At 42.2% G+C, this 13,426-nt stretch overlaps 1 protein-coding gene across 1 annotated transcript in view; it reads right to left on the reverse strand.

The window, feature by feature from the left end:
* ATP8A2 (ATPase phospholipid transporting 8A2) overlaps nucleotides 1–13,426 on the reverse strand; it is a 356,262-nt gene that overhangs the window by 307,592 nt on the left and 35,244 nt on the right. Inside the window, 1 exon segment of the mRNA XM_052812677.1 lies at nucleotides 7,210–7,354. Coding sequence (XP_052668637.1) covers nucleotides 7,210–7,354 — 145 coding nt within the window.

Below are 13,426 nucleotides of genomic sequence, written 5' to 3' on the forward strand. Positions count from 1 at the left end.
CAGAAGAAATTAATACTTTATTTCTCTCAAAACTGAACAAGCATCTTCACAGTCCACAAACTATATGGAAAGCAGTTGTTAAGAGTTCTTGAGCTCTGTTTAGGTCAACTTAAAGAGAATTTCTCATTCTTCTACCCTTTTCTACAGGCCACCAGCAGTCAGACAGTGAGGTCTGTAGCACTGAGCAGAAGGCTATACACAAAACTGTAAACAGCAAAATACTTCAGAAAGTGTGATTTATTGTACATGACACCTCTAAGTCCTGAAAGACACTTGCTTTGATTCTACCCTCACTCAAACTACACAAGGAATCACCAAGAACATTGTCTCTTCTTGTTCACATATTTCTCTGGACAGAGATTACCAACAGTGGAGGAATAAGCAGAAATGCAGAGTCACAAGGGAATACACGCTGCTGAATACGGGCCAATATTTATTCAACAAATATGTGGGGAAGCAGCTTTGTTTGCATGAAGTCAGACTGCATATAAGCTTTGGCTCCAGTGTCTGAAAGTCACTTAAACAGTGACTTTATCTAAAAAGGAAAAAACCCAGTTTAATTACCCTGCTGTTTTGCTACTGCTAATGTATGAAATCCATCACAATGCCAAAAAAACCCCAACCCAAGCTCAGTATGCCAGAGAGCTCAGCATGCAGCAGGTGGAAGGGCACTACAACTCTCACATATTTTTTTCACCCAGACATTTCATCTAGGCAAAATTCAACAGTTTAACTGTCCAGGGGCTCTGACCCTAGGAGCAGCCCACTAAGATCAAAGATGCAGCAACTTCAAATACATTGGCACAATCCAGAAACACAACAACAACACCAGGCATAAAATACCAGCAAGTTTTAATGGCTAAAAGAATCCTTCTATAGCTGTACCCAAGCCTTTTTCATTGTGATAGATTACAGTATCAGTAACAGCTGCACTGCAGGAAAATTAAGGTTTTGCTTATTTACAAGAAGTACATAAAAGTATTTCTTCTCAGTTAAGAACTACATCTACCTACAACTGAAAAGAGTTGGATTAGTTTAATACACGATTAGACTTGTAACATTCAGAATTCTTCTTTGAAGAATTCCAAAATGCTTTTCTGCAGTCAGGCAAGCGATCCTGTTCACATGACAACAAAAGAGATTTCCAAATGTAATACAACCACTAGTACAAATAGCCACACTGTCTGAACTCCACCAAGAAAAAACCGAACACAAGTAGGGACAGTTTTACCTAAAGAGCAAAGGTACATTTTAGTGCAAGAGGAATGCCGGTCTACAGCGTTAAGCACAGATAAGCGTACTTGCGCATAACAGACTACCATTCACATTTTCAACTGCAGATCATAAAGAACACTACTGGGGATATTCATGTTACTAGGGTCAATACTAACCGGCTAGTGATACCAGCAACTGCTATTTCAGCAGCAGGGACTTACTAAACACCAGTGAGAACCTCCACACACATTCAAAAAGCATTAACACCTCTAAACCACAAATGACTTCTACAGTACCTATTTACAAGCAAAAAAAAGCAACGCACTTAGCTTCATTTAAATGCAACATACAGCTGAATTCAGACTGTACCTGCAATTTGGTCACCAGCAAGCATCCTGCAGACACTGATGGGACAGTCTGGGACTACAGATACAAACAGCCTGTTTAAGGACTTGTGGTGCTACTAGAAGCCTTGTTAGAGCCTTCAGTGGTAAATTCCTGGTGGTGGTGCTTCTGCCTTATGAAACAAGAAATTAGTTCTCACCAGTTTGCTTGAGTTTTAGGACCCTGTACAGTTTAAAAGTTAACAATGAAGGCTTTCTGCTCATTATCTTTTCTAGCAGAATTTAATTTTTGTCTGTATGGAAGACCAGTCTCTGAACTGAGGATTTTCTGGATATTAGAACGCATCTTTTAGGACATCCCTAATAGACCAAGCCACCAAGTTCTGTTCTGACGAAAAGCTTTTCAACAAGAACATTAAAAGTATACAAGTAGAATTTTGCCCTTCTTGACTGCTGCTCTGCCCCTGACCTCCCACTCAAGCCACATACTAAGGCTGAACTTGGGAGTCTTGATCCAAATGCAAGTCAGACTTGCACCAGGACGCACTACCAGGCCTTGAACATAAGAATATTATATAGAGCAACAGTTACAACAGCAACTGCAACCTACTTCAAAAATCTGGAGACAATTACTAATGTCCTTAAAGTTATTTCAGCACTTTTGTGCTTCCTGGATCAAGAAACCAGAAGTCCCAACTACTTTTGCATCAACATTAACACATGCAGCAAGTGAGGGGCTCAAATCACTTAACTGGTCATTTTTACTGCATGCACTGGAAGAAAGTTTCAGTACAGTACTGTTATACATTCAGTATAAACCACTGATGTCAGAATGGATTCCTCTACTAATAAGAAACATCAAGGAATTTTATTTACATGAAAGCCAGATCTGTAGAACATTCTCACTTTAAGCAAAATAAACCAGTCTCCACTGAGTATATATTTGGAAAAGTATTCATGCCATTAGTTTGGCAATCTCAGAAGTATTGACACAGCATTCAAACCCCTATCATCACACCCCACCTGTATCTCTGTTTTTACAAGGCAATAGGCAAGTTTGTTTTCAAACTATAAAATAAAGACTTCTGAGTCACCTCCCTCACCATTCAGGTAATCACATAAATCAAACTTGTAACAAAGAGCTATGGTTTAAGCACTCAGGCAAACTCAGGTAGCAAAAAAAACATTTCAAGTCAAAACCACCAAACAAGCTGGCACTTCCGCTAAACAGTTATTTTCACACTGTGCTGATCCACTACATAACGAGTGTACAAACTACTATAATTGCTCACATTGAATCAAGTCAACAGTAGAAGAGTTAGAGGCTGAAAACATTAATGATCCATAACATTTTGTGTTTCACACCTGAATTACAAGTAAAAGCCAGTATTTTAAAGAAGTGCAAAGAAAGCCTTTTCTCACAGCACCTTGGAAGGAAGGGCTTAAAAAAAAAAATGCTGGCTGGGGTGTCTGTAGAAGCTTGACTACCATCTCATACTGTCTGTAGCCAGTGATGCCTTAAACCTGATGAATGTTAGTAGACTTCAATCCCCAAACATAGAATGCCCAAGAGTAGATTACAACTATTGACTTTAAGTGGCATAGAGCTGTGTACAGAGTGGCTGGAAGTTTTCAGGACATTAAGTTCAGTAAGAAATGTAACATTTAAGTACAGAAATGCCCCTATTCAACAGACACATATTTTATTCAACAGACACATATTTAAGTTAAGTATATTGAACAAGTCAAAATAAGTACTAGTTAGCTTTCATAAAAGCAAACATACTTAATACCACAACTAGAGCTGTGCTGGACAAAGTAATTGTATTTGTTCCATTTCTACATATTTCAAAGCTTCTAAAATGCTTCAGCTGAAAATGGAACATCATTTACCTTTTATTAAAAGGTCCAAAGAGTTACACACGCACAAAGTTTTTCAAACAACATAGCAGGGATGAAAACAGCTTCTAATACAGATAGAAGAGAGACATTCCTACAGAACGAATCACTGCTGCTGCAGTGTAATAAAGAATCGTGACAGCCACATATATGCACATGTAAAGGACAAAGCTAAATCCAGCCTACAAAAAAGTTTTACAGCACTAGGTTTTGAAATAGTTTGCAACAAAGTTTAAAGAGGAGAAAAGAAAAAAAAAAAAAAAAAACAAAAAAAACCCACGCAAACAACCACCTTAGCCATTGCTCTACCAAGTTCTCAGTCTCAATTACTCCAGAAAGCCTGGGGAAAGAAAAAACAGTTCTTCCTTCTGCATCCTCACACTTTAAGACTTTTGGAAGCATTAGTGTCATCTTGCCATCCACTTAGCTTTTGCAATAGCACTATATACTGTCCTGGTTTCGGCTGGGATAAAGTTAATTTTCTTCCTAATAACTAGTAGAATACTATGATAGGACAAGAGGAAATGGCCTCAAGTTGTGCCAGGGAAAGTTTAGATTGGGTATTAGAAAAAATTTCTTTACTGAAAGGGTTGTCAGGCATTGGAACAGGCTGCCCAGGGAAGTGGTGGAGTCACCATCCCTGGAGGTGTTCAAAAACACATAGGTGCGGCACTTCAAGACATGGTTTAGTGGGCATGGTGGTGTTGGGTTGGTGGTTGGAGTCGATCTCAAAGGTCTTTTCCAACCTAAACGGTTCTATGATTTTATGTTTTGGGCTCAGTATGAGAAGAATGTTGATAACACACTGATGTTTTCAGTTGTTGCTAATTAAGTGTTTATACTAAGTCAAGGATTCTTCAGCTTCTCATGCCCAGCCAGCAAGAAGGCTGGAGGGGCACAAGAAGTTGGGAGGGGACACAGCCAGGGCAACTGACCCAAACTGGCCAAAGGGATATTCCACACCAGGTGACATCATGCCCAGTACGTAAACTGGGGAGAGTTGGCCTGAGGGGTGGATCACTGCTCGGGAACTAACTGGGCATCAGTCATCGGGTGGTAAGCAATTGCATTGTGCATCACTTGTTTTGTATATTCCAATTCTGTTATTATTATTATTGTCATTTTATTATTATTATTACTGTCTGTATTAGTTTCTTCCTTTCTGTTCCATTAAACTGTTCTTATCTCAACCCGTGAGTTTTACCTTTTTCCTTCCAATTGTCTCCCCTATCCCCCTGGGTGGGGGAGAAGTGAGCGAGCAGCTGCGTGGTGCTTAGTTGCTGGCTGGGGTTAAACCACAACAAAACTATTTAGATGTGGTATTAGGGAATAATCAATTTTGCTTAACTGGGCCAAAACTAAAAAACATTGGTACTTACCACTTTTTCCTTTTGCTCCCACAAGCAAGCATAAGAACTCACTTTTAACAATGCCTCTCTCCCCAAAAAAGTTGAAAAGCTCAAGATGCTTAAAACATTCTAAATGAAAAGCCATACCACTGACCTACCTTCTCCCACCCCCTGCACCTCCATTTCTTGCTGTATTTTGCTTAGTTTTGAGCAAGGTATTTCACACTACCCCTTCATTTGGAAAAACTTCCTATGAACATTCACAAATTCCCACCATTGTTCAGAGAATCCTTGATGACTACCAAAAAGGTGACAGTCAGAGGTCACATGATTTACAACAACCTGTTCTATTATCTTCTTCAGTTTAATCTTCCATAAGCCCTTATGTACAGTTGTTTATCCTCTTACACAGTACCCTGTGCTGTGGTACACCAATGTTTTGTATGGAGACAATACATCTTCAAATCCAATAGCACTGAGAAATCCAGAAGCTGAACACAGTAAGTAAGAAAGTCCAAGGGCAATACAAAACTGCAGTTCAAGACAAACTCCAATACACATAAGCAAGTGAGTAAATAAACCACCACTTGTACTCCACACAAGGCACCCTTACTCATGTTATGAGCTTGAGTCACCTTTACCTTCATTTCCACTGGGCTCAGGGAAGAAAGCTAATCCAGAGGATGGAGAGAGCACAGCCAAAGCCTGTCACCCTTTTAAGAGTCAGAGAGATCAAAGCTTTCTTACTGAGCAGCAGCAAGTTATTATAAAGTAAACTTAATTTCCAAGTGACACTACGGAGCTAAGATCCCTAATCAGGTAATGCAAACATCTCTACTTTCCCACAACACTACCTGCATTTTGTCCTATCCCTCAGATACCACATATTCCTCATGACTCAAGTTGCCTTGTCAGGAGGCAAAGCTGCAAAAAGCTATTGAAAAAACTTTCACGGCTACCAGGGCATGGCTTCCAGACAGGGAGTTGGACACAACAGCTCTCATGCGTTGGTAATAGCACTATCAGGAACAAGTTCTTGGTAGCAGAGCCACACACTACTTCTCTACAAGCTTAAGCCAGATGAGAACAGAATCCCTTCTGGAAAACCTAAACTACCACTCCTGCCAACCCTCTATTCCCTGCTTTTTCTTCTGTAGAGCAGGAAAAGTACAAGTACTCTACCCACAGAAAACGGTCAAACTCAGCTCATAATCAGTCAACAAAAAATAAAAATAAAGTGAGAAAACATCCAGTGTTTCTGCCCACATAAAAAAAGCAAGACACTAAGAAAAATCTGTCATTTTAACTGCTCCTAAACCATACAATTTCCTAGACGAGTATATAATAAGTCAAAGTTGAGGAGAAAATCCTGTATGAATAAGTTGCTGCACTACCTGGAACACCAGCATGCTTCCAGAGGATATTCTTAGAATTGCCCTTGATAATACACACAATATACCAGCTAATGGAAATCATAATTTCAGGCAAATATAAAAATTCCTCTATTTTCATAAAGGCACTCATCGTGTAAACCATTCTTTGAACAACCACCCAAACATTTGCATTAACAAACAGAAGCCTGCTAAATAACACTCCTCCTTAGTCATGACAGGAGCCATCTGTTCACCTAGCTAACCCCAGGCAAGTGTGGCAAGCACTGCCACAACTTGCTTATGTTATTCATCCTCATACTCCATGTTTCAGTGCACGTTATTTGTGTTTCCAAACTGCAATAGCATGGCATTAATCATACCAGTAGATGTCTTAAAACACACCTCCTTCCAATGAAAGGCTCCAAATGCCAAAGAAAATTCCCTCTGGTCTTCAGTTAAAAACCACAAGTGGACCGTAGCCTTATATACACGGGGATGTGAGTTTGTAAACTCTGTATTATCCTTGTCCTGTTAGACTTACTTTTTCTTTTCGTCCTTCCTAATCTGTGCTTCTATTATACTTGGTCTAGTTATTCTTACAGCTGGATGCTACTTTTTAAGAGAACGCTCCACGGAGTTTACATAGTGGATTCTATCCAAATCTCACACTAAATTTTCATGGGTTAGCCCTTGTGTCCAGGAGTACTAGATTAGGCCCTGTCATCCCAAACCTCAGCGGCCCTACTGAAGCGAAGGCTTTTTCATGCATCTTACCGTGCAGCTCTACGAGCTCCCTGCTCTCGCTACCCTTAATACAAGAAGTTCACCCCTTGCTGCTGCTGGATCCCTCCCTCCTCCCTGACTCTCCCCTGCCCCGCTAGCCAGACCCCGGTGCCCACCGCAGCCAACACAACCGGCTGCCTCGGCAGAGACGCAACTTACTGTGTCGAAAGCAGGTCTGGGCAGGGGCACGGACCGGAGCCCCCCCGGCCGCCGCCTGGAAGGGGAGAAGCGGGGATTGCTCCGTACCTGACCCAGTTGTCGCGGAACTTGCTCTGCTGGGGCTGGTTCAAGTAAATGGTGCGGGCTGGTGCCTCGTCCAGATCCGCCGAGGACGTGGCTCCGGACATCTCATCATCCGCCTTCTTGTAGCCCGAGGGGGAACAGACAGGTCCTGCCGGGAGAGCGCACAGGGGCCGCGGTCAGCGAGGGGCCCGCACCCGCCACAGCCGGCCCGGCACCTCCCGGCGGGGCCGCGTCGCGGGGAAGGGAAGGAAGGGAAGGGAAGGGAAGGGCAGGGCCGGCGGCGAACGGCGACTACGAGCGCGCCCTCCGCGCTGTTTCCCACAGCGGCGGCTGATAAATAACGGCCGGCCGGGGAGGGGGCGGCGGGGCCCGCCCGCAGCCAGCGGCAACAGCGCCGGGGCCCGCGCACCCCCCCCCGCCCCGGGGCCGCGGGGAGGGGCGCAGACCCCGCCCCGCCCCCGCAGCGCTACCGCTACGGGCCGGGCTGAGGGGCCGATGCCCCCCCCCCCCCCCCCCCCGCGCCCGGGATTCCCCGCTTCCACGCTTTGCGGGCTGCGGTGTGGGACAGCCCACTGGGTGAAGCGGGGGGGGGACGGGGACGACTGTAACGCCCACCGGGCAGCGCCGCGGGGCTCCTGGGGTCCGTTCAGTTCCTCGGTGCTGCCTACCCGCACGGCCCAGCCTAAATCCAGATGCAGGGAGCAAGGTACCCCCGGCCTGGCCTCGCCCCGGGCCCCACGGGCACGGCGAGTTCCGTGTCTGCTGGGCAAGCTGCCTGCCGCAGCTACCCACCGAGCATCCCGGGCACGGCTGGGGCTGGCTGGAGAGAGTTTGTACTCGAAGGTAAGACTCGGTTTTAGACTGAAAAGAGCAAAAATAAACTTTTTGCTCTATGCCTACAGCTTCAAAGATGAAATCTGAAAGTCATTTTCATCTCCGACTGGGCTGGAGTGAATTGAGTTCTATGAAGCGTTGCTTCGCTTTGCATTAAAAGAAAGCCAAAATGGAAAGGAGCTGGCTATTCCCTCCATCAAGCCTCAAAATATTACCAAAGTTGTTGAAGACAGATTTATTGCTTTCCCCTTCCATTCTGAGCCATGGAGATACTTTACATCACTTGAGCTGTAAATATATTAGATAAGAATATCAGTTTATGAAATAAGCCATGGATTTACAAGCTAGCACAGGTGGCTCTAGACAAGAATAAGACATCTTGTTTTTTGTAAGAGTCTAGTAAATACGTTATTTTAGGGGTTTTTGGAAAGTCCATGCAAAGATTAACATTGAGAAACAGCTACAGTAAAGCCAAATCCAGCAGCTATTTCTGATTTCTGTACAAAGCTAAGATCATACTGCAACAAACTCATCTGATCAGACAGTGAGTGGCTAAAAGGGACTCTTTCAATGAATAGAGGAGAGCCCCCTGAAATTATGTCCTTCTTCACTACGGCTTGAGGGAAAAACTGCAGTCCTAATACAACCTTCAATATACTGAACACTTAAGTTCTCACACACTATCAGTACTTGTCCTTTTTAAATAGACTACAGGTCTAAGCTAACATCCTACTCTTTCATCCCAGACTTTCCCAACGACTGATTGTTTATCACTAGCGCAAACAGGTTCTGTATCCTCTAGACGTTAGCCACTGGAGGGCAACATTACCCATTCATCTTACAACATAGTCCAGTGTACAAAAAAGCCAAAGAACTTTGCCATGCTAGTAGCTGGCCAATAAAGCTAATAAAAGCATATTAGTTTGTTAATTACATCAGCACCATCGCTTGCCCAAGGCAAGTGTTGCACATTGTGAATTCATACTCTGGGGACGTTAAGCTGAACTTTTAAGTGTGAGGCTAATGAATTGATTTTCTTTCATTTCAGTCGACGCTAATTCAGACAACAAAAATAGCCAACTTGATAGTATTTACTTTGTGAAAAAGGACATAAATTTAGGAAGTGAAATATGTAAGAGTATACATTATGCAAGACTATGCCATTATAATACTATATTAGGTTACTCAGCCTGAAGAAGCTTGCCCCAACACAGGGGACCGCTCAACCTTGCTGAGTGGTTATTTTCTCCTTCAGAAAAACAGAGCTAAGAGCACCACTGGATACTTGCTGTTCTTTCCCATTGATTTCATGTTGTGTAACTGCAAAGGAGATCAAACAACAGCACTCTTAAGAGCATTAAGTGCAAGGAAGCAGCTTTCATCTGTTTTCCTAGTCAAGCTCCAGAACAGAAGTGCAATTATTCTAGAACAAACATGCTGTAAAAATTGTTTTTTCAAAAACCTTATTAGTTTCACTTTCTCATAACTCCCTTGGATGCTTGAAATCCTCCTGCTGACTAGTTCTCTTCACTGCCAAGTATCATGAAGCTACCCCACAACTTTAAGGATTAACCGAGTCAATACAGCTGATAAAGTCGAGCAGTACTTAGGTTTACTTAATGCTCTTGGCTGCTCTCTCCAAGAAAGGTGCCCCAAGGATAAGAGCACTTGCCTTATTGTTTAGATGCACTGAAATATTTTCAAAGCAGACTTGTGAGTGTGTAGAAACAGCTGTACTAAGAAGGTTTTCATTTTTCAAAGTGGCTCAAGTCAGCCACTTCAACTCTTAGTGGAATAAGCCTCATTTTGGAAGATTATCTAGTAATCTTGCCCATCAGGAATGCCTTCTACCTCCCTCCCCTGTTACTAAGCAGATCACACCCAGAAGCCTTCAGACACAGTGACCTATGCTACTGGCACTAGATGCTCTCCTTGCCTGCATTTAGAAAAGTTAAGAAGCCCTGAGCTTCTGAGGGGCTCCTGGTGGGCAGCAGTCCCAGAGGCTACACCGACTTCAGAAGGCATCCCCCTCAAGGATGCTTCTTGTTTCAGAAAGGCTATGGATAAATACAGCACAAATTTGACCACTTCCAACAGTGGTGGAACTTAAAACTGAAGTCTGAGCAGCTCTTATTCAGTAGTGTTTACTTCCCTGTATCCAAAGGAATCACACTCATTGACTTCACTTTAGGGCACACCAACTTTTCAGTCTGGGAAGGTTTCTCTCCCAGAAGACCTGCATGTTCTCTGTTATTTGCCCAAGGACTTGGACCACTGCTACGCAATTTATTTTGGATAAAACTATTCATGCTTCAAGGAGCATATTAATGGTAGACCATTGTACCTCATAGCCTGTTCATTTAGTGTGTTTAGCTACGTGAGATTTTAGATCTTCTAACTACGTTGATCTTATGTCTATCATCTCACACTTAAATCCTGTGTATAGATGAATGTAAATTCATTGCAAGTAAGATGTTCAGAAGTCCAGACAATTTCATAAAAGGAAGCTGATTCTGCAAGAATAACCTAGCATGGTTTTGGTGTGCTAGTAGGGCAGCTCTCTTCACTTGCTAAACATGTCATTTGGCTCAGCTCATATCTCCTGGGCTCTGCTGTTGGTTTTCCTAGTCCTCTTCCCAGTGTTTCCCCTGCCCTCAAAATCATGAAAATCCATTGCCAGTGTCACCACCTACTCTGCTCTCACCTTGGTTAAGTTGTATTTCAGGGAGAAGGGAAAGCAGGATTTTTGTACTGGCCAAAAGTTGTCAGGCATAGAATCAAAACATGTCATTAAGTGATTATTCCCACTCATCTTCAGGAAGGAAACCTTGAAAAGTCTCAGGTGGCTTGAGTAGAGCAGAAAACATCAAAAAGTAAATGAGAGCCTGACATAAAAAACCCTCAAGGGATCTTGCAAGCCAGTCTACCCATAGGTGTTCTGTGAAAGTACTAAAGAGCTAGTAGAACAACGTGATTATTAGAGTAAAACACTATGATTACTACCTGGTTTTATGGAACTTAGATCCTTACAGGATTTAAACAGTGTCCAAGACATCTGGCTTCAACTCTGATGCATGAGACACTTGCTGCAGGAGTCTAATACTGTTTCCTACTGTGCTTTACAAGTTCCACGAGTCAGACTTGAGCTATAAACTCCCTTTCATAGAGCCCATTCGTTTCTTCAAGGCTCTTGCTTCACGCTATTTAACAAGTTGATTTTCTAAAAAAGATAGGATTAAAGCTGACAAAAATAAAGAGATTTTATAGCTTTCTCTCATCATTAAGAGAAGCCAGCCTTGATGCCCTGACAAATTCACATTCCATTTGTTATCACTTGAAAAGCAACAAATTATACTTTAGTACTCTTACTTTACTAGGCCTGCAAAGATGACGTTTTCCATGTATATCTGTCTCCTTAATGTCTGCTCAGTAATTATCATAGCTTCTCTATGATTGAGTAAATAAAGTGTTGTGAATTCTATAGTGTTTTTAAAGATGAGTCACTTGGGATGCTTGCCAACTGTCAGGAGTCACAAGAGAACTCTTACTGAAATTGTATCACTTTTCTCTGAAGTAGATTAGCCAGCTAGTTACTACTTCAGTCTGTCTTGGTGAGGTGCTTGATTGCTCTAATATCTGTTCCATTTTTAAGAACAAGTGATAATAGAGCAATTAAGCACCTCACCAAGACAGCAAAGCAACAAGCTATGAGAAACAGCAGGTTTACAATGGAGAACTTCACCAGACAGGCTTCATCATGTCAAGTTTAGAACTTAAAGCAATAGAAGGGTCACAGCCAAGAATCATCCTATTGATTTTGCAGACTGCTTGCAGGACTGGGATCTAGAAGAAAGGACACTGAGCTAAAGAAGCTGACCCCACTTCAGCAGAGTTGGACTATGGTGTTTAGAGGTCTTTTCTAACCTCAACTACTCTGTGATTCTAAGCTTAGACAATCACAAGTCAAAGTTTAAGTAGCCATAGAGAGTTCCTTGTGTCCCCCCAACTGTATTAAGGGGCATTTTTCAATTAAGAGACATTTGAAAGACAGCTTTCCTCAGAGTGAAAAAGAAAACCTCACCAAAAGCCTCCAAACTTTGTCATTTGATGTTATTGTTATAGGCTTAGTCTCAAAGAAAGAGTTAGCAAATTGAACATCAGAGAAGTTAAGACCCATATTTAGAGAGGTGGCAGACAAGTTTGGACTTTTGCCTGCACTGAAATACAAAGTTTGCTCTTAAGGAGCCACCCCAGATTCAGTGACTCACTATCACTTTCTTGGGATAATGTCCTTTTCACAGCATTACCTTCGCAAACCAAGTACCAAAGATGACACCAAATGAGAAGTTCTGCAGTTGAGAATTGTCAACAAGTTTATATATAAACAGTGACTTTGAAGCTTGGCTAAGCACGTTGTTTTTACCTAAAATACATTCTTTCTTGCGCTATTTCATTAGCTGCCTTCACGGTTCAACAGAAATGCACTTGAAAGTGAATCTAAAAGTGCATAAAGGTAAGAGTTCAAACAGGCAGAGCACAGCATGCTCTCACAGGAGATGCAGGGCATGAACTCAGCTACCAGGTCCTCCAGGAAAACTTTGCTCCCACCAGGACTGGGATACCTTAAGCTTGAGTTATAACCAAGTCATGTGAAAAAACTTGATGAACAGCATTAAGGTTTTCTTTCTTTAGAATTTAGAAACCTTCTACACTGTTCAACAGTCTAAGATTGTAGGCAAACGTTCTGACATACTCAAGTCGGAAGAAAGGAAGCTCTAGAATAATTCACAGTGGAGCTTTTATTTTCTAGCTCTTCTATTATCAAGAGTAATTTTAAACATGCTTCCTTCTTCATAGATACATGTCCTGCAAAGTAAGATGTCCTTAGATCATCCGCATGCAAGTACCAGGGTTCATAATAGCAACAGCCTTGAAGTTAATACTGCAGTTGCAAAACATTTCTCACTTCTCTCAAGAATTATGCAAGAGCTGCTCTACTTGAAGTTACTGGAGAGATAATGGGTCTTTCATTTGCTAAAGGAGAAGAAAACATGGCACGGTATTCCTGCCCAGATGACATTTACCCTGTACCTTAGCAGTAAAGCAAGTTGCATCAAGAAAAGAAGCTATTTTCTAAAAAAAATACTGCTAAGTAATACATGTATTTAGTAGGTGGTATTTCTGCATCTGTTTTACTTTAGGCTGTTAAGTTCTGTAAACAGCATCATGGATGTTACTAACATGCATCTTTCAGGAACTTCAAGCTTTCAGCAGGTACAGTTAAGAAGTCTGGTATTCAATTAACTGATCGTAGAAACATGATCAATCTCGTCAATTTTAATAGGCAGTTATAAAGCAGAGGGGAAGAGGATACCTTTCCTCAGCT

Source organism: Harpia harpyja, chromosome 17 (genome assembly GCF_026419915.1).
Source record: "Harpia harpyja isolate bHarHar1 chromosome 17, bHarHar1 primary haplotype, whole genome shotgun sequence".
Lineage (NCBI taxonomy): Eukaryota > Metazoa > Chordata > Aves > Accipitriformes > Accipitridae > Harpia > Harpia harpyja.